Source organism: Lontra canadensis, unplaced genomic scaffold (genome assembly GCF_010015895.1).
Source record: "Lontra canadensis isolate GAN:19392208 unplaced genomic scaffold, GSC_riverotter_1.0 scaffold124, whole genome shotgun sequence".
In the NCBI taxonomy this organism is placed as follows: Eukaryota; Metazoa; Chordata; class Mammalia; order Carnivora; family Mustelidae; genus Lontra; species Lontra canadensis.
The window spans coordinates 1339518-1361422 of NW_022631118.1; the positions used below are offsets into that span (position 1 = coordinate 1339518).

Here is a 21905-nt window from a genome sequence, read left to right on the forward strand (position 1 = left end):
TAGACCCCACCTCTTGATGGCTTTCCCACTTCACTGAGTAATAGCTGCTTTTTGTCTTTCTATCTTGTTTCATGGAAACCAGTTCCTGAAATCAAGTCTTTTTTCCCAGACCTCCCAGACTCTGCGAAGCCAGGAGGGCCATTGGCAGCTTCTGTAAGAAACACTGAAGAAGAACAGGAAAAGGGGCCGTCTGTGGGGCCAGTCTCCTTTCCAGGCCCAGGTATTTTAAACTAAATTAAATTTTTTAATTTAAAGAAAATGTATTTAAGGAAATGTTTTATCTATCAGGATATTCAGCTCAGCATATAATAGCAAAAAATTGAAAATAACAAGGAGGATGGTAAAGTTAATGACAGTCAGTCAAAACAATACAATACTGTTAAAAATGTTGTGGATATGTATACATACATGGAGACATGCTCACAATATATTGAATTTAAAAAGTAAAAAAATGGGGCACCTGGGTAGCTCAGTGGGTTAAAGCCTCTGCCTTCGGCTCAGGTCATGATCCAGGGTTCTGGGATTGAGCGCCCCCATCCGGCTCTCTGCTCAGTGGGGAGCCTGCTTCCCCTCTCTCTGCCTGCCTCTCTGCCTACTCTCTGTCAAATAAATAAATAAAATCTTTTAAAAAAAAAGTAAAAAAAGATACCAACAGAATATAAACTGCTCATTACTGGTTTTTGTTTTTGTTTTTTAAAGATTTTACTTATTTATTTGATACAGAGAGAGATCACAAGTAGGCAGAGAGGCAGGCAGAGAGAGAGGGGGAAGCAGGCTCCCTGCCGAGCAGAGAGCCCGATGTGGGGCTCAATCCCAGGACCCTGAGACCATGACCTGAGCTGAAGACAGAGGCTTAACCCATTGAGCCACCCAGGTGCCCCTGCTTATTACCATTTTTATAGGAAGAAAAAGGATAGCTCTGAAATTGAGGGCTCTCTCTGTTTCAGACACTGTTCTAAGCACGTCAGAGATGCCTACGTAATCCTCAGTTAGCTGTACAAGTTAGGTATGCTGATTCCATTTTACAGATGAGGAAATTGAGGCATAGAGAAGTTACACAGCCCACTAAGGTCACATGCTCTGGGACCCAGGTATTTTCCCTGTGGTTTCCTGAGTCCTGAGCACAGGTGGGTCCTGCTGCTGGTTCCAGCTGAGAACCTGATGACCTCTCCACCCTGTACTGCCCATGGCAGCTGTGTGTGCTGGGTGATGACTGGTGCTGCCTGCCCACCTCCCCACCTTCCTCTCCTCTGCCCCTCACACATCTGTTGCTTTGTTCCACGGCACCTGAGGTGATTTGCTCAAGGTCACGAAAGTAGAAAGTCGCATCTGAGTATTGCGGTTTAAATGCCTCTGTCCTTAACACCAACCACACTGCCGTCCCAGAGCCTTTCAGACCACTTCAGATTGGGCTCCCACCCCCTTGTGCCCAGGGAAGGGTTCAGGGACAGTTTGTCAAATGATGGAAGGACTCAGCCTGAGGATGGCTTCCCTGGGGCAGTGTTGGGGGGGGCTCGGGGGAGGGGTACCATTATTCACACTATTTGCACCTGTGTGTCCCTTCTCACCACCTCTCCCCGAGTGCCTGGCCTCCCTTCTGCTCTGCTGTAGGCTCCGAGTTGGGAGCTGAAGCTCCCAAATCCAAGAAATCTCAGTTCATTGATGCTGTTCCTGAAGCCGGGGTCAGCATTGGCCTAGAGGAGTGCACCTGGGTGTGTGCATTAGACAAACCTGTATTTGAATCCCACCTCTCAGTTTCTGGCAGGAGAATTGCTTAGCTTCTCTGTACCTCGGTTTCTTTATCTAAAATGATAAAGGGGTGTCTGGGTAGCTCAGTTGGTTGGGCGACCGACTCTTGATTTCAGGGAGTCATGATCTTGGGGCTGTGAGATTGAGTCCCACATTGGGCTCCTCACTCAGTGCAGAGTCTGTTTGAGATTGTCTCTCTCCCTCTGCCTATGCCCCTCTCCCCACTCACGTGTGCTGTCTCTCTCTAAATGAATAAGTAAAATCTTAAAAAAATCAGGCACAGTAACGAAAGCCTATGTCAACATGTCATAGTTGCTATGGCAACATGTCAGTGTTGCTACCATTAGGTGCCCATCAAATGTTAGTTAATATTAGCAGTGTTCTGGACACCCCAGATAGGCTGAAGCTGGGAAAATAATTCTAGGCCAGGAAGTCTGAACGGTTAACTGTAGCTAAAGATAAAAAACAAAAACCAGGGCAGAACTATGATCAGCAGTTAAAGATAAAGGAAAGTGGTCCTCAAGCAAAGGTGATACTGGTTGATGGCCAAAGGGAAAAATTACAGTAAATCAGGGAAATTCTAGGGGAATGCTGGCCCAGATGGAGGAGGGGATAGGGGTTACCAACTCTGGTGTTCCTTATGTAGGGCTACTGCAGAAACCAGCCTCATCTGGAGAGGGCTTTGCACTGATAGGGACAAAGGGGTTGGGGAGCTCCAGGGCAGGATGCAGCAACCTCCCTCCCTGGTGTTCTTGACTCATGCCTGTAATGACCCAGCCCAGCAGAACAAGAGTCTGTGTATTCTGCTTGGGAAAGCTGACATTCCAGAAAGACTTCCGTAGGAAATGTTTTTCTTAGTGAAAGTTTTGGCACATGGAGGGTGAGTGCTTTGGAAAGGACATATGTGAGGCTGAGTGTCTTCCCTGACCCAGGGCTTCCACCAAACATTTACAAAGCAAGTCTAGTTCTTGCTGAACTGAAGTCTATCTGATTTGTCTGATTTGTCAGCTTTGCGGCATTGGCTCCAATCCCATTCATTTTCTCCCCAAAACCACAGGGATAAAGAGCCCCTCCTTCAACTAGTAGCCCTCATATGTCATAAGAGCAGACCTCGGTGACACCCTCCCAACCTCAGGAGAATCCCAGGCATCAAGCCAGCCCAGAAAGTCATGATTTATGTGAAGCCAGTGCTGGCCTGCGAGTTAATGGGCAAAGGGAGAGGGACCATCCGCACAGTGAGAACCCCGTCCTGAGGCCAGCTCTGGGTGGGGCCAGCATAGGGCAGAATTTGAGGAGGGAAGTGGGAGGGAAATAGAGCAACCTAGAGCAGCAGTCCCCAGGGCATGGAGGCTGGATCCCCGTGGTTCAAGAGAGCTCGGATATTAGAAAAGATGAATATCTCAAGCGTAAAAATCTCTGGGGATTTCAAGGCTAAATACATCATGTGTGAATTAAAGCAGATTGAAAGAAAAACATCAAGTCACTCACAGTGAGGTGGCACAGAGACACAGCTAACAATTAGGAGAGGGATGAACATGACCACAGTTTGGGGACCCAAGCCAAGGGTACTGAGCTGAGACCGAGAGAAGGCAGGGTGTGGCTAGAGGCAGCAGTGGCCTGTTAGCAGAGGTCTCTGGGCCGGCCAGCAGAGGCTTGTATTGGACAAGATCACCTGAGAAGCAGGAGGATTTTCACAGGACAAAGGCCTGAGAGAAAATAGGGAAGGAGCTGGGTGAAGCTGGAGGAGGCTTGGGGTCTGGGTGAAGGAGAGAAGGTGGGCAGGTTGGGTGGGAGTGTCTAAGGCAGGCTCCCCTGGTGTCTTTAGGGAGAGCAGGGCCCTGGATCTCCCCTTCTTGTCCCCTCCATACTTAGTCATAGGGGAGCAGCCCCTGGGAAGCTTGGGCGGATGTGGGCGTGGATTTGAGAGTGTGGTGGGGCTCTCAGCTGTCTAGAGGTCTAGAACCATGGACTTGGAGAGAGGCTTAGGCCACCCCTCCTCTTGGGCTCTGTGAGGATGAAAGAGGCTTAGCCGGCGTTAGGTGAGCTTTGTTTTATCAGTTGCCTCGGCTGATAGTTTAGTAAGCCTGATTCTAGCTTCATCAGGGTGCTATTTTCAGTCTTCCGAATTAATTTTCTTTTTTATGGCCAAAATTCCAGATTAATCCCTCATTTTCTGATGTTATAAACCAGAAATACCTGAAACAGGAGGCTTGGGCCAGCAACCCTGGGGTCAAGGCCAGGTTCCCTTCGAGGGCTGGTGCCCAGTTACGCAGAGGCCATCCCAGTCCTGGGGCCACCTGGGAGCTTCCAGATGATGACATCTGAAGCTTCTGGCTTCTGGCCAAGGCCTGCTCCTATGTGGATGGCCACCACAGCTCGTCCCTCATGCCATCTCCACCCTGGCTTGCACCCACTCTAATTCATCAGACTCCAAACTGCCTTGTTAGTGTTCAGGTTAATCCTTTTCTGGTACCCCTCGAAGAAATGTCACCTCTTTAACCTGGCCTTTACGTGACCCCAAACTACTCTTCAAGCCCTCTCTCTCCCGAATCTTCTTCATTCTCTAAGGGATTAAGAGCACGGATTCCAGGGATGCTGGATTGACTCAGTCGGTTGAGCTGCCAACTCTTGATTTGAGCTCAGGTCTTGATCTCAGGGCTGTGAGTTCAAGCCCTGCCTTGGGCTCCATGCCCTGCACTGGGTGCCCTGCATGGAGCCTGCCTAAAAACAAAACAAAACAAAACAATAAAACCATGGACTCTAGAGCCACTGACTGTGTGCCCTTAGAAAGGTTTCTTCACCTCTCTCTGCCTCAGTTTCACCATCTATAAAGAGAACATGGTAATAGTACCTGTCTCCTAGGATTGTTTTCATGATTAAGAGACTTAACACACTGACGCATTTAGAGCAGGGCCTTGTGTGACAGTGGCGTTTGCTAGCTAAGCATGCCTGAGTAATTTCTGCATGTCTGGGCTTGCCTGCTCTCATACCTTCCCACAGCCAGTCCTACTTCTTCAGTGCCCGCTATCCACTTTTTTGAAATCCTCTGTGAAACCCTCCTTGGCCTCCCAACCTGCTTGGGTGGCCTCTCTGCTGCCTCTGCCCTTGGAGGCTGGTTATTGCCATTGCTGCTGCAATGGAGTTTTCTGGAAGGCGGCCTCCACAGCTAATCACCTCTGTGTCCTTCATTGCTCCTTGTGTGGGAGGTGGGCCAGAGTAGGGCTTGGAAGTCACGTGGATGTCCATCTGAAGCCTGGCTCTGCCACTTACTGGCTGAGTGGCCCTGAGCCAGTAGCCACCTCCAGTGCTTCTACTTCTCCCCCCGCCCAGTGGGAATCATATATGGAACCAACCTTTGGGGCTGTCACAGAGCTTCACTAAGGTGGCTCATGAGGAGCGTATAGGCTGGCCCCTGGGGGTGTCAGGAAATAGCAGGTGTCATTAATGATAAAAAGTGTTTGTGGAATGAAGGAGAAATTGGTGTGGGAACTGGTTACCAACCCCTCCTGTCTTCCTCCTTTCTAGGGCACGGCCAGACCCATGGTCCCTCCTTTTCGGGGCCTGCTCCAGCTAGAGCCAACCTCCCGCCTCCTTCTGCAGATGCCCCTCATTCCTTAAAAACTGACTTTCCTGTTTCATCCGATTCAAAGGTAAATCTGGGAATACCGCCTTCCTCCCCCCAGCCCCAGCTTGTGGCTCCCACTCAAAAATGCAGTGTGCTGGGGCTCCTGGATGGCTCAGTCAGGAGAACTTACAGCTCTTGATCTTGGGGTCATGAGTTCGAGCCCTACGTTGGGTTTAGAGATGACATAAATGAATAAAATGGGAAGAAAAAAAAGACCAAAATGGGGGCTAGGGATTGAGGGGATAGGGAGAAAGGAATTACTCCAAGCTTCCAAGACTAAATGCAGGCTATCAATGCAGCTAGGGCCTGGGGCCCTGGGATTGGGGATGCCCTTTACACGAATACATGGTTTTAAATGTGCTTTTCTATTCTTTGTGTTTGATGGGAGCTGATACATGGTATCTTTCTCCCCACAAATATATTGGTTACATGTATACTAAGTCATTTGCTTACAAACCACCTCTCTTCTAATCCTTTCCCACCCAATACATGTCTGAATTGTCCCACATTTGCAGTGACTTGGGTCCAGGACCACATGTGACCTTTAGGGTCTTAGACACTTTTGCCTTTGTGGGCCTTTTTTTTCCTTCATGGAAAAAAAAAAAAAGGATTATATTTTACAATTGCACTGCACAAAGATGAAACTAATCCAAGCTGTATTAAAAAATTAAAACAATTTCTTCGACTCTAAAAGTTCATTCTTATTCTTCTGGCTTTAAAAGAAATCAGAACATTTTTGTGGGCCTCTAAAAGTATCCTGGGCAGGGTGCCTAGCAGAAAAGCCAGTGCTACATGGGTCTGGTTAATGAGACTCTTCCATAAAGGAGACGAGCACTTAAGCATGTTTTGTTTTGTTTTTTTCTAAATACATAATTACTAATCTTCAAAGATAATTTACTAATTGGTGGACTGATCATGGTATAGTGTTAAGTGAAATCACCAGAAGTCAAAACTATGTGTATGGCATGATCCTGATTTTATTTTATTTCATTTTTTTTTTTGTCTTTTTATAATTTTATTTTTTATAAACATATATATATATATATTTTTTCCCCCAGGGGTACAGGTCTGTGTATTTCATTTTTTTTTAAAGATTTTATTTTATTTATTTGACAGAGAGAGATCACAGTAGACAGAGACAGGCAGAGAGAGAGAGAGCGAGGGAGGCAGGCTCCCCACTGAGCAGAGAGCCCGATGTGGGACTCAATCCCAGGATCCTGAGATCATGACCTGAGCCGAAGGCAGCGGCTTAACCCACTGAGCCATCCAGGCGTCCCTGATCCTGATTTTAAAAAGAAATCCTGGGGTGCCTGGGTGGCTCAGTGGGTTAAGCCTCTGCCTTTGGCTCAGGTCATGGTCTCAGAGTCCTGGGATCGAGCCCCGCATTGGGCTTTCTGCTTTGCAGGGAGCCTGCTTCCCTCTCTGTCTCTGTCTGCCTCTCTGCCTGCTTGTGATCTCTCTCTCTCTCTCTGTCAAATAAATAAATAAAATCTTAAAAAAAAAAAAAAGAAATCCTGTGTATCTAATTTATAAGAAGTACTTTAAACTCTCATAACAGTTCAGTGGATAATGGGATCGTGGATGGTATTCACCCTCTAATTTTCAAAAACTGTCTGTAAGAGCATAGATAACTTAAAAAAAAGTTAAACCCCTGTACACCTATTTTTAAGAAGGTACGTGACTGAGGGAGAGCTTCTTTTCAGAGACTCACACAGAATTGCATTTGTTTGTGTGAACTTAGATCCTGCTTCCCAGCATGTATACCATGTGTAGGACCTGGGGCACCAGTTCAGCTGCTGACCAGCTGTGTGACCTCACCTTAGCTCTCTGACCTCCTTGATTCTCACTTTTGTAAACTGGGGAAAAAGACAAAGCAAAAACCGTACCACGTGCGAGGAATATTCACATTTTAATTGATTTGCAGGATTACCCTCCAGAGTACTATGGTTATCTTCATTTTTGCTGCTCTGAAAACTAAGGTTCAGAGAGGTTAAGCTGCTTACCCAAGGTCACAGAGCCAGTTAGAGGCAGAGCTGGGATTTGAGCGGGCCCTATCCATGTCTTATAAAGGACCGTTTCTCCTCACTGGACAAGATGAACTCCCCTACCTCTTCAGCTTTGATGAGCTAAGATTCCCTGAGGTAGTAGGGAAAAAATAGTTTCCATATTAATCCCATACTAATCTCCATCTCTTCTGTCTGCATTCCCAGGGCTTTAATACCTCCATTCCTAAGCAGGAAACACTTGTGAGCCGAGCTGAAGACAGCCTTTTCTGGAGCGAGGCAGACGTGGTCCAGGCAACTGATAACTTCAACCAAAACCACAAAATCAGTGAGGGGACCTTTGCTGACATCTACAAAGGGCAAAGGCATGGCACGCCATTTGTCTTCAAGAAGCTCAGAGAGGCGAGCACTTCTTGGTTTCAAGTAAGGGGTGGAACATCTACTGGTGAGCCTGGATTTTCATGTTTCATTGTCTTTTCCCACAGGTGGCCTACTCAGGTCCAGGATCAGTTGAAAAATTCTTCCAGGCAGAGGTACAAATTTGTCGCAGGTAAGCCTCCCCTTTGGAAAATACTTTACTTAATGATGATGGCTAACCTTGATATAGTGCTTCCTGTGTGCCAGGCATGCCTTAAAATTCCATATGTAAAAATTCATTGATTCCTCATAAGAACCTTGTAACATTGCTGCTCCTATCAGCATTGTTTTGTACATGTGCAAATTGAGGCCCAGAGAGGTTAAGTGTCTTGTCCAAGATCACACAGCTAGTAAGTAGCAGAGCTAGAATTTGAACCTAGGTTGGTCTGGCTTCATAGTCCATGCTTTTTCTATGAAGCACCTATATGCATAGATTAGAATTATCAAATTGTCTTGGCTCGCTTGGTCCAGCTCTTTCCTTCCAAGAAATCTGTTTCTATCCCATTTTTTTGAGATGGTCAGAGATTTACTGTTTCCAACTCCAATGGCAAATCCATCTCAAAATGGTATTGCCCCAGAGTAGGACTTAGCAAATGATGCCCGGTGGGCCAGATCAGGCCATGCCTGTGTGTGTGTAGTCTGATTGCTAAGAATGGGTTCTCCATTATAATTATAAGAAGAAGATTTCATGATATGTGAAAAGTATATGAAATTCAGATTTCCATGTCCATGATAAAGTTTTATTGGAACACAGCCACACTTACATATCTCTGTCTTCTCTCTGGCTGTTTGTGTGGGATAGTGCACTGTTGAGTAGTTGCTGCAGAGACCATATTGGCCTACAAAGTCTAAGATATTTACTGTCTAGCCTTTGGTAGAGACTTTTTTTTTTAAATAAATTTTATTATTTTTTTAAACATATAATATATTTTTATCCCCAGGGGTACAGGTCTGTGAATCGCCAGGTTTACACATTTCACAGCACTCACCATAGCACATACACTCCCCAATGTCCATAACGCCACCCCCCTTCTCTCAACCCCCCTCCCCCCATCAACCCTCAGTTTGTTTTGTGAGATTAAGAGTCACTTATGGTTTGTCTCCCTCCCAATCCCAACTTGTTTCATTTACTCTTCTCCTACCCCATTAACCCCCCATGTTGCATCTCCTCTCCCTCATATCAGGGAGATCATATGATAATTGTCTTTCTCCGATTGACTTACTTTGCTAAGCATGATACCCTCTAGTTCCTTCCACGTCGTCGCAAATGGCAAGATTTCATTTCTTTTGATGGCTGCATAGTATTCCATTGTGTATATATACCACATCTTCTTTATCCATTCGTCTGTTGATGGACATCTAGGTTCTTTCCATAGTTTGGCTATTGTAGACATTGCTGCTATAAACATTCGGGTGCATGTGCCCCTTCGGATCACTATGTTTGTATCTTTAGGGTAAATACCCAGTAGTGCAATTGCTGGGTCATAGGGTAGTTCTATTTTCAACATTTTGAGGAACCTCTATGCTGTTTTCCAGAGTGGTTGCACCAGCTTGCATTCCCAACAGTGTAGGAGGGTTCCCCTTTTTCCGCATCCTCGCCAGCATGTGTCATATCCTGACTTGTTAATTTTAGCCATTCTGACTGGTGTGAGGTGGTATCTCATTGTGGTTTTGATTTGTATTTCCCTGATGCCGAGTGATACGGAGCACTTTTTCATGTGTCTGTTGGCCATCTGGATGTCTTCTTTGCAGAAATGTCTATTCATGTCCTCTGCCCATTTCTTGATTGGATTATTTGTTCTTTTGGTAGAGACTTTTTAAAAAAGATTTATTTCTTTATTTTGAGAGAGAGCAGGGAGGGGAAGAGAGGGAGGGAGAGAGAGTCTCCAGCAGACTCTGCGTGGAGCGAGATCACTACCGAAGGGGAAACTAGAGTCTGATGTTCAACCGACTGCGCCACGCAGGTGTCCCGACAGAGAAATTTTGAGCCATAAAGTCTTGAGCAATAAAGATCTTCAAAAAGCCCTCCTCAAACCTGCTCATTTTACAGATGGGGAAACTGAGGCTGAGAAGGGAAGTGAGCCTGCCTGTCCCAGAGCTGGCAGGGGACTGGCAAAAAGAACAGGAAGGACATGGGGAGACTTGTTCTGGCTCTGCCATCACTGACTGATGAATTTAACAAATGCCTGTCCGGCTCCCGTCAGGTGCTGGACACCCGCTGTCATTCAACCTTGGCAAGTCGCTCTCTGGGTTTCCTCTGCCAACACACAGCCTTGGGCGAGGAATGTGTGATTAATGTGGAGTGTCTTAAGAGATAAAGAAAATAATAAATAAGAAAATAAGAGTCACCTGTTTTCCGTAGCACCTATAAATGACTACTTCTGAATGAATGAATAAGCACACACATATTTAATCAAAAAATGAAAGTATAATTCCCCTTTCCATTTTTGCAAAGTACTTCCCTGAGTTGACAGACATCCCATTCATTGACTGGGCAGCTGTGGGTTGCAAAGGCCTTTTTTGGTCCTAGGGAAGATACACAGTCCCTGCCTTGGGAATGTTTATGGTCCAGAAGGGTTTGAGTGTAAATGACTCTCCTGAGTATGAAAAGTGCAGTATGATGGCCTGGGGGGAGTGGAGGAGGGCAGGAGGGATTGACCAGGAGTCCATTACAATAGTCCTGGGGAGCATCCATCAGGGTCTGACTCAGGGTGGAGGAGGGGTGAATGAATGGGACAGTTGGAAAACTGTCTATGACCATGAATGCTGACCAGTTAGATGGGGAGGTAAGGAGGTTTCCAGGAAACTTCATGGAGACTGCATAGTTGCCTTTTTGGGATAATAACTGGGCACAGAGTGGGTTTGGGACCTGTTGAGTCGAAGTTCTTCACCTGAGCATCAGAATGCAAACAGACATTCAGTTCTAGAGCTTAGGAAGGGGCTGCAATGAGAGATTTTGGGGAGCATTCCCCATAGACGTAGGAGATACCTGGAGATATAGCTGATCAAACAAGATGATGAGCTGAGCCGGGGGTACTGAGCTTTCAGAGGAAGGCAAGGGAGGAGAATCTTGGTGAGAAAAGCCAGGGGAAAACAGTCAGAGAGGTATGAAGAGAGTCAGGAGGGAGCAGTGACTCAGAACCTAGGAGAAGAGGATTTCAGGGAAGAACCCAGTCCCGGGAGTCCCAACAGCCCTGCGATCTGATCCTGCCTTCCCTGCATGCTGGTCATGACCGTGAGCAAGTTCCTTAACCTCTAAGCCTCTGTTTCTAGAAGATGGACTAGTTAGGGTGATCTGTGCAGCAGAGCAGTGAGGTAGGGTAAGTCTGAGCTCCTTGACTTCACACTTGTTGAAGGCAGGCAGTTTTCATCTTTCTACCCTGGTACTGGGTCTTCAGGGATCAGAGCATTTGGTATCTGGGAAGTCACTGGTGACCTCATGGGTAGAGGGGGCAGAAGAGGGGTGGGAGGTGAGGAATTAGAGCAGTCCTTGTTTATTCTTTCTGTCTGACTCCTCACCTCTGCACTAATATGTGATTTCAGATGCTGCCACCCCAACGTCTTACCTTTGCTGGGCTTCTGCACTGGAAATCAGCTTTGCAGCCTGATCTACCCGTACATGGCAAATGGCTCTTTACAGGACAGACTCCAGGGTCAGGTAAGGGGCTGGGTCATGGTCAGAGAACAGGACCAGATAGTATCCAGTTAGGGACTCAAGGTTTAAGGACTTCCGGAGGGGAGAGGGGACATCTAGAGAGAAGTTAGGTTGGGATAGATAAGATCTGGCTAAACATCTTCAGGTAAAAACCTATGAAAAAATTATTTGACAAGAGCAAGACAAAGGTATCCCATAGTACTAATTTTATTTAACATTGTTCTGGGGGTGCTAGTCAAGGCAATAGGACAAGAAAAATAATTAAGAGATACAGAGTATGGAGAAATAGATGCAAATTTTTATTTACTAAAAATGCCATTCTAGGGGCGCCTGGATGGCTCAATGTGTTAAGCCTCTGCCTTCGGCTCAGGTCATGATCTCAGGGTCCTGGGATCGAGTCCTGCATCGGGCTCGCTGCTCTGCAGGGAGCCTGCTTCCTCCTCTGCCTCTCTGCCTACTTGTGATCTCTCTCTGTCAAATAAATAAATCTTAAAAAAAATTTAAAAATTAAAAATGCCATTCTATTATATAGCTATTTGCTTGTGTCCTTATGGGCTATCTCTGGAAAGATACAAAAAACTGGTACCTTGGCTGCCTCTGAGGAAGTGAGCTAGGTAGCTAGGGCATGGGAGAGGAATTTTTACTCTATGCCCTTTAGTACCTTTTGCATGTTACAGCATGTGAGCATAATACCAACTAAAACTACAATTTTTAAAAAGATTTTATTTATTTATTTGACAGAGAGATCACAAGGAGGCAGGGTGTGGAGTGGGGGTAGGGGGAGGGAAGCAGGCTCCCTGATGAGCAGAGAGCCCAATGCAGGGCTTGATCCCAGAACCCTGAGATCATGACCTGAGCCGAAGGCAGAGGCTTTAACCCACTGAGCCACACAGGCGCCCCTAAAACTACAATTTTAAAAACAATCTCCCTCCCATAAAATCCTCAAATAGGAGGAAGATTTATTCCACAAGAGAATTACTGCTTCCCTTAACAGAGACCAGACAAAACGGTTATTCATGGTATAATAATGATTTTTAGGTTTGCTACACTCTTGCTGTGTGCAAAACACCACGATAAAGGTTTTACACTTGTCCCCTTCAGGCCTAGCTACAACTCAAGAGGTATCCCCCGTTTTCCAAAAAAAGGAGTTTCTGGCGCAGAGAGGCAAAGCAACCTGCCCAAAGGAACACAGCTGACAGGTGTCAGGGCTGGAATTTATTTATTTATTTATTTTTTTTTAAATTTTATTTTTTTATTTGACAGAGATCACAAGTAGGCAGAGAGGCAGGCAGAGAGAGAGAGGAGGAGGCAGGCTCCCCTCTGAACAGAGGGCCCGATGCGGGGCTCGATCCCAGAACCCTGAGATCATGACCTGAGCTGAAGGCAGAGGCTTTAACCCACTGAGCCACCCAGGCGCCCCTCAGGGCTGGAATTTAAACAGGGTTCATGTGGCTATAAATTCCAGAGTTTTTGAGAAGGAATCAGTGAGCAAGGCCAGCTCTTAGAGAATATGGGACCTATGATGGGGCTTAAAAAATAAGTAGTGATTGAGCCTGGAGTTTCAGTCCTAGAACAACAGTGCCTGGGGGATGGCGAGAGTTTTAGCTCACCCTGCAATCCCCATCAGCCCTCATGAAGTCTCCCCAAATACACATAAAATTGCCATTAGGCCCATGTGCTTAGTGTGCTAACACAAGCTCCTCATCCCCTCTCCCAGGATCCCCCTCCTAGAGGAAAATTCCAGACCTGCCACTGTATAGTCGTGATAAAAACAGCTGCAGGTTAGTGAGCACCCACTGTGTGGCGGGCACCATGCTAGGGGCGTACCATATACTCATATACCATATACCCCCTACCATATCGTCCTCTGAGTCCTTAGAGCAACCCTAGAGAGGCATGGGGTTAACACTTTCATTTTATAGCTAAAGCAGAAATCAAGGCCCAGGGACATCGAGCGTCTTTCCCAGAGTCACACAACTAGTGCGTATCTGAGCTGGGATTTACATCGAGGTCTCCTGATGTCAGAATGGTACCCTGCCAGTACACCGTGCTGGTTGAGCCCCCTCACAGAGGATGTGATGGTCTGGAGGAGAGACGGGAGCTGGGAGCTCGTTGGGACTTGGAAAGAAAAGGCAGAGGTGTGACTGATTCTCTCCCTCTTTTTCTTTAACTTAGGGAGGCACAGACGCCCTCCTCTGGCCCCAGCGTGCCAGCATCTGCTCTGGGCTGCTTCGTGCTGTGGGGCACCTGCACAGCTTGGAGATCATCCATGGCAATGTCAAGAGGTGGGGGAGGGGGTCTCTCAGGACCTTGCCGTGGGCCTGCGCTGCGGGGGGTCCAGCCGCACACATTCCTGCGCCCCTTCCTCTCCCTCGGTCTCTCTTGCCCTTGGATGGCTCCTCCCACCCCACCTCTCCTGGGTCTCTTCTCTCTCTCTTTCTTTGTTATTCCCTCAAAACTCAGGGTTTCTGCTGTCCCTACACACTGCCTCCCTGTCACTGTGCTTGTCTTTTTGAGCTGGTGTTTTCCCAGCGCATACCCCACATCCCTGATGCCTTTTACTTCCAACCCAGCAGCTGGTCTGGACCTGATCCTGGAGCTTTGGGCCAAGGCCTCTAGGATTTTGAGCTCCTCACTCAGCATCTTCCTGGACACCCACCCCCTGCTTATGTATCTGTTGGTAAAAGCAACTCATGTCAGGGAAGCTTCCTGCAGGGTAGGTGTGCAACCCAGTATCTTAGCACCATGCTCCCAAGAACAAGAGTCCTGTCTGGGGACTGGCAGCATGGAGAGACTCCAGAAAATACCAGAAAATCTGGCATAACTGACCTTGAAACCATAGAACTCATGGTTTCCTCCAAGTTTTCCATTTGGCAAGTGGAAGCCTTGTCCTCTTTTTTCCTCCCTGATTCTTGCTTGATTACACAGACAATTGTAATAGCAAGAAAGGAAATGAAAGGGTGAGAGGGTGAGAGATCATTCTGGCCCTGGTGCCCTGACTTCTTCAACCGTTGCCCACACAGAAGTCCTAACCCTAAGGGGGCACTGTGTCTGCTTACCAATTCATGTTTTCTTTCTTACCCCTTTATTTAAACAAGGCAAATCTTTCCTCATGTGGCATGCCATCATTTTTAGTGACTTCTTAGTTTTCTGTTGAAGGGATTGGCCCATAATTTACTTAACTACCCCTAATAGGGGATATTGGAATTGATGTCTGTTTTTTTTTTTTTTTTAAGATTTTTTATTTATTTATTTGACAGACAGAGGTTACAAGTAGGCGGAGAGGCAGGCAGAGACAGAGGAGGAAGCAGGCTCCCCGCTGAGCAGAGCCCGACGTGGGGCTCGATCCCAGGACCCTGAGATCATGACCTGAGCAGAAGGCAGAGGCTTTAACCCACTGAGCCACCCAGGCGCCCCGTTTTTTTTTTTTTTTTTTTTAAGATTTATTTATTTTGTGGGTAGGGGAGGGGCTGAGGGAGAGGGAGAGAGAATCCCAAGAGCGTGGAGCCCAGTGGGGGGCTCAGTCCCACAGCCCTGAGATCATGACCTGAGCTGAAACCAAGAGTCAGACGCTTAACTGACTGTGCCACCCAGGCACCCCTGATGTCTATTTTTTAAACAACTGTTTAGGGTTAGTTTGATTATTTTTATCCATGTAATTTGTTTTCTTGTTTTTCCCTTTGAAGTAGCTTCTGAGAGTGTTGACTCCCACAGGTCAGATGCCCAGGTCCAAGAATGTTTTTATTGTTCTTCATAGTCCCATGATCTGGGCAGGACCAATCACAAGGGATCGTGGCATTTAGACTCGAGTCAGTCAGGCCAGAGCCAGGGCTCACAACAGTGTCAGAGGGGCTCAAGCCTGCATAGCCCACCATCTAGGCAAGCTGAGGTTGATGAGGGTTTGACATCTGTGGGGATCGGGGGGCCGCACCTTGCTGACCACCCCAAAGGCCATTCCTGGGGCAGCACAACTAATCTCAGCTCTGTCCTCCTTTGCTGGTGGAAGTGTGTTTCCACCCCCTTCCCTCACCGGGACCAGCTCAGAAAATCCAGGCAGAGGGTCTAAAGCGACTCTTAACTTGCCAGGGCCACTGCTGCTTATTGTGAAGTTGTTCTCTGAAAGGGTCTCCATGGCAACCTCTTCCTGTCCAGCTCCAAGTGAGAAAGTTCTCTCTGCTTTCTTTTCCACAGCTCCAATGTTTTGCTAGACCAAACCTTCACCCCCAAGCTGGCTCATCCAATGGCTCACCTGTGTCCTGACAACAAAAGGTCAAGATACACCATGATGAAGACTCATCTTTTCCAGGCCTCAGCTGCATATCTGCCGGAAGATTTCATCAGGGTGGGGCAGCTGACAAAACGAGTAGACATCTTCAGCTGTGGAATCGTAAGAGCTCCCTTCTCGGCCTGGCCTTGGGCCTGTCCTCATTTGTCCTTCCCACAGCTCCTTTGTAAGCAGAAGATGTAATAGAGCCCCCTAGATATATTCCACTGAAGTAAAGTAAGGGCTGGCAAACTATGGCCTGGGGCGTATTTTGTGCAGCCTGTAGCTAAGAATAGTACATTTATAAAAGATGCTAATAAAAGAAGAATATGTGGGGCGCCTGGGTGGCTCAGTCGGTTAAGTGTCTGGCGTCAGCTCAGGTCATGATCTTGGGGTCCTGGGATTGAGCCCCATGTGGGGCTCCCTGCTCCTTGGGGAGTCTGCTTCTCCCTCTCCCTCTGCCCCTGCCCCCTGCTTGTGCTCTCTCTCAAATAAATAAATGAAATCTTAAAAAAAAAAAAGAGTATATGATAGAAATTTGGTTTGTGGCCCACAAAGCCTAAAATACTTACAATCTAGCCCTGTTATAGAAAAAATTTGCCAGCCCTTGAAGTATTGTTACTCATGAGCGTCCAGGTTCTGTGAGGCTCTTTCCTTCTCTCTTTCCCAGCCAGCCAGCCATCTAACGGTCTATCCCGTTGACTCACATTGTCCATCCATCTGTCCAGTCATCCATTCAACTGTCCCTCCAATAGCCATCCATTCAACAGCCACCTATCCATTTAGTATCCACCTGTGTATCCTTACTCCCTCCTCACACCGCTGTCCTGTCTGTCATCACTGTGTGCCAGGCACTGGGAATAAAAACGTAACTCAAACACAGTCCTTCCCTCAGGAGCTCATGGTCTGAGTATAGCAGTCTCCAAAGTATATTTCTGTGGAACACCCTTGAGGTCTCTGTAGGTTTGATGTATTTAAAGGGTTTTGTGGCCAAAGAGGTATGACCAATGCTGGGTTAAGCAGAGTCAAGCAGATTTCTTTACCATAAAATTAATCAGAGACTTTAATACGGTAATGAGCCTTTAATCTAATTCAGTTGTGAATTCACCATAGCTGGGCAAATGGTATGCAGCATTTCCCAAAATCATTTGACTATGGAACCTTGTTTCCTCAGTCTCTCTCCATACCAGTGTCCCATGGAACCAAGTCTGGGAAATGCTGGCTGAGGAAAGTGACAGTCTCTGGTTGGCCTTTGTCAGGAGCAAATAGCTGCCTCTCAGACTGTGACTTCTCTCTCCTCTCTAGCCTCGAACTCTGTGCATCCTCTTTCTCTGCCCCATCTCTTGTCCATCCACCTCTCCCACTCGTGCCCTTCCTGAGCCACCTTCTGCTCTGATCCTGACCTCTAGATGCCAGATTCTGCTTCCTTCTATCTCCCATGGGCTCTTCCGGTTTCCTTGCCCCCATCAACTCCACTGTGAGTGGCTCATTGGAGCTCATTGGGGCCAGCCAAGGCTCTTGCTCTTCTAAAAACCAGCGGGACTGAACCCTGAGGCTGCCAGGCAATCCAGGGTAGAGTGTGAGAGTGTGGGTTTGAGTCCCAGCTTAGTTACTTTCAGCTGTGTGACCCTGGGTACCTGACCTGTAACTCTGGGCCTGTTTTGTCCTCTGTGAAAGGGGTTAGTGACAAATATGGCGACTAATACGATAATGCAAATAGTTAGCAGGTACCCTACACTTATCAAGAGGATTATTGTGGTGGTAGTTGGTATTCCTACTTTCACACCCTCATTTCTGATTTTTGTTTGCCCCTCTTTTTTTTTTTCTTTTTTAAGAGGGAGAGTGTGAGTGGGCAGAGGGAAAGGAGAGAGAGAATCCCAAGCAGATTCTGTGCTGAATGCTGAGCCCTTAGCCCAATGTGGGCTCCATTACACACCCCTGAAATCATGACCCCAGCTGAAATCAAGATTCGGATGCTCAACCAACTGAGCCATCCAGGCGTCTCAACCCTCGACTTTTTAATTCAGCTGTTGATGCAACAATTTTTTTTTTAAGATTTTATTTTATTTTATTTTATTTTATTTATTTATTTTTAAAGATTTTATTTATTTATTTGACAGAGAGAGGGAGATCACAAGTAGGCAGAGTCAGGCAGAGAGAGAGGGGGAAGCAGGCTCTCTGCTCAGCAGGGATGCTGAGGCAGATGCGGGGCTCCATCCCAGGACCCTGAGACCATGACCTGAGCGGAAGGCAGCAGCTTAATCCACGGAGCTACCCAGGCGCCCCGATGCAACAATTTTTAAAAATTAGTTTATGCATTCTGTGCCCACTGGCTCCCTTCATCTCTTTTTTTCTCAGCTCTGCCACTAACTGACAGTATGATTCTGAACTCTGATCCTTCCGGTTGGGAACACTGCATTTCTCAGTGTTCTTGTTGTTGTTGTTTTGTGAGCATTAAATGGCCTCTCTAAAAGGTTCAGCACAGAGCCTGCCTGTGGAAGAGGCAGAAGGGAATGTCTGTGTATTCATTACCCCTTGTTCTTCCCTCCCTTCCTGGCAGGAGCTGGTTGGGGAAGCCCTTTTCAGCTTGCTCGGTTGCCCTCTGCTGCCCCCTGCTGGCCACTGCCGGTCTGACTAACCCAAGGTCCTTCCTCTGAGGACGAAGGATTTCTTGGCAGTAAATGTGACTATTCTGACTTGTTTGGAGGGAGGTTGTGGGAGAGAGATTTGAAACTCAGCGTGGGGTACTCACTTCCTTATATTCACAACCAGCAGATCACCATTTACCAGGTAGGGATGCAGGCTCAGATTTTAGCCCTTTAGCGATTAGGGAAGAGAGTCAGAATTTGAGCCCAGGAAGGCCTGACTGTAGAGAGCCCTTAACCACTATGGTCTGCTGAGAAGTTCTGTTCAAAGCAGGTTTCCCCTTTATGAAGACACACATCATGGTTTGTCAGTGTTGTGGTGTCTCACACTGGTGTAGAGCTCTGCTCATTCTGTGAGTGGGTGAATTAATGAACAGGTCATGTTAATAAAGGCCTGGGATGAAACATGCTCTAGATGTCACTGAGACTTTCTGTGTAGAATAGACTTATGTACATGGATTCCTCCTTTCCTGCAACTGACGTAGCAATGCTTGCTTACCATTTCTGATGGGTTTTTAAATGAAATGATCTTTAAAATATAGTGTGTGTGTAGATACATGTATATATACAAAAATGTGTGTGTGTATAATACACATGTATATATAAGTATATAGTATATGTATGTAAATATACATATTTACACATGCATTATTTATATATACATAGGTATTTTAATATAAATATACAGTATGCATATATAAACATATACTTTATATATTTATATGGCTACACATATACATATAAAACTGATGGTAATAGGCACACGTTTGGTTTCCATCTTACCTGACTTGCTGTTCATTCAAAGCTTCTATTAGCAGCTGGATGATATGTTTAGTTGGAGGAGGTATTTAGTAATATTCCCATGTTCCTGACTTTGGGCAAGTGTTTATAGTGACAAATGGCAGAGTCGGGCCTGGAGCTCCCTGCCTTTGTTACTAAGAAGAGTCATTGCTCTTGGCCTCTATCTCTAGCCTGAACCTTTGCTTGAGTGTCTGAACCATGCTAACTGCATATTCTCTCCAGGTGCTAGCTGAGGTCCTCACCGGCATCCCTGCAATGGATAACAACCGAAGCCCCGTTTACCTGGTAAGGGAACCAGTCACTTCTGGCTCACAGCTACTGGGGGTTGTGGGGGGTGCTCAGGAGGGCAAGAACCTCCACAGTAACCATTTTACAGATGGTTATGAGGTCTCAGTCTACAGCTTGATTTGCAAAGTAACCTTAACCTCTCCCCTCCCTTACCAACCAGCCCATGGTCACTTTTTCATGATAAGAGAACTTAAAATGTTTAGGGGAAACCCGTTTCTTCTCTCTATGCATCTGGCAATGATGTAGGATTTGTCTTGAGTTTGGTAAAAGTCAGTCCTCTTAAACAGGTTCCTGTAATAAAAGCAATAGTTTTCTTCTCTCTATGCATCTGGCAATGATGTAGGATTTGTCTTCAAGTTGGTAAAAGTCAGTCCTCTTAAGCAGGTTCCTGTAATAAAAGCAATAGTTTTCATTTTGTAGGTTTAAAAGTTTATCTTTCACATATGTACACATACAGAGTCGTTTCAAAATGTAACAGTGGAGCCAGACTCTGTTTGGCATTTTATATATATTATCTTTCTCAGTCATCACAAAATCCCACTGAGATTGATAGGGTCATGACGTTCACCTGCCCTTGAGAAAAGCAGTCTCTGAGGTTCCCCCGAGATTTCGGCTTTACTCAGTGTCAGAGCCGGACTTCCACGTCAGGTCTTCTGGACTGCAGATCCTGAGTTCTTAACCCCGGCACTCTGCTGATTGTTTAATTCTCATGACAGTCCAACCATATGAATTCAGGATTATCATCACCCCCATTTTGCAGATGGGAAAACTAAGGCCAAGGTAAAGACACTTATGTCCTACAGTGAGATCAGTGGTGAACTGGGATTTGAACCCATGTCTTCTGCAGAGTTCCAAATCCTGTGAAAGCTCCACTCCTTTTCCTCAGTTTGAGAAGAAGCACCTTTCCTGGCTTGATGTTGAGGCCATTAGAACAGCTGGCTTTTTTTGGTGACTGGGCTCCCAAAACATCCCCTGGGCCCTGGGGTGGGGAGCTGAAGGCCTTCTTACCCACAGAAAGCCATTCCACTTTTGGAGACTGGGGCCCCAGTTATTACCAAGAGGTGGGTTTCAGCACCTCAGAAGTGGTTCGGGGCAGTTTGAGGTGGTTTCTCATATTCTGACAGTTTTCTTGAGGTGAATTTCCTAACAGTTCTCTGGGTCTCCCTGGATGAATGTTGCAGGAGAAGAAGTCTTTTGAGATACTTTTGTGAAATTTTCCAGAAGACGTTTTTGTTAATGTTTTCTAAAAATGTGGAGGAAGGGACGCCTGGCTGGCTCAGTCAGTGGAGCATGCGACTCTTGATCCTGGGGTCGTGAGTAAACTCATAGAGTTTACTTTAAAAAAATGTGGAGAATATAATTTTTTAAAAAATCTTAATTTAAAAAATTAAGATTGAGCATGCTTTTAAGATTCAAATCAGAGGTGAAACCTGCTAGCACCTAGTGTGGTCCATGGTAGGAGGAAGTAGGCCTCTCTTCCACCCTTGGGGGAGCGTTTGTGGCCACAGTGTTTTCCAAAGGTCATTGGGGGTTTTCCATCAAAATTCTACATGGGTGCGCCTTCTGATGCAGTAATTTCACTTGTACAATGGGACACATACATACAAGGGAGAAAAGACAGATGGACACGGCCTTCTCATTATAGGGTTATTTATGTTAGTAAATAGCTGCAAACAAGTAAAATATCTGTCAGTTGGGGTGTGGTGAAGGAAATTACAGTATAATTACATACCATGGTAATTCCATGAAGTTATTTGTAAGTAAGTTTATGTTGTTTATAAGTAATAAGAATGAAGTGTATAACGTGATTAATTTTGACACATGTATATATCTGTGAAATGGTCACCAGGTCACGTTCATGACCTGCCTTCTACCCTGGAAGTTACCTCTTCTCCTTGGTAATCCTCCCCTCCCACCTGTCCCATGCCTCGCCATCCCCCGCCGCCACTGATCTGCTTTCTGTCACTGCACAAAGTTCCACTCTCTGGACTTTCATAATAAATGAAATCAGAGAGAGCTGGCTCTTTTGGTGCCCGGATTTTTCCACTCAGCATGGTTATTCTGAGATACGTCCCATGCTCTTTGTGTGAGTCCATAGTTCATTTCTTTTTGCTGAGTAATTTTCCAAGGCAAGGTTGTGCCACCGTGTGTCCACTCACCTGTTGATGGACATTTGGTGTGTCTCCAGTATACCCCTATAGCTGCTAGGTACTTTTCTGTGTGGGTCTCACTGTGGACATGTGCATTCATTTCCGTTGATGTGTAAGTCACACTTATGAGGTATACAGAATGGTACACAGTTTGGAAAGTGTGGACAGTTATGTAACCAAGACCACTATAATCAAGATATGGAATATTTTTCATCATTCCAGAAAATTCCCTTGGGCAAATTTATCCCTTCTCCCTGCTTCCTGATCTAATTTCCTAAAAAAAAAAAAAAAAAAAAAAAAAAAAATAT

The 21905-nt window shown here is 46.2% G+C and overlaps 1 protein-coding gene across 3 annotated transcripts in view; it reads left to right on the forward strand.

The window, feature by feature from the left end:
- IRAK2 (interleukin 1 receptor associated kinase 2) overlaps positions 1-21905 on the forward strand; it is a 60534-nt gene that overhangs the window by 27280 nt on the left and 11349 nt on the right. For 2 of the 3 annotated variants that reach the window (XM_032841692.1, XM_032841693.1), the window contains exons 3-10: positions 110-220; positions 5275-5399; positions 7585-7779; positions 7863-7927; positions 11338-11452; positions 13625-13734; positions 15641-15836; positions 19382-19444. In XM_032841692.1, coding sequence (XP_032697583.1) covers positions 110-220; positions 5275-5399; positions 7585-7779; positions 7863-7927; positions 11338-11452; positions 13625-13734; positions 15641-15836; positions 19382-19444 — 980 coding nt within the window. The remainder of the gene's footprint in view (positions 1-109; positions 221-5274; positions 5400-7584; positions 7780-7862; positions 7928-11337; positions 11453-13624; positions 13735-15640; positions 15837-19381; positions 19445-21905) is intronic. The other variant, XM_032841694.1, reaches the window with a different exon arrangement.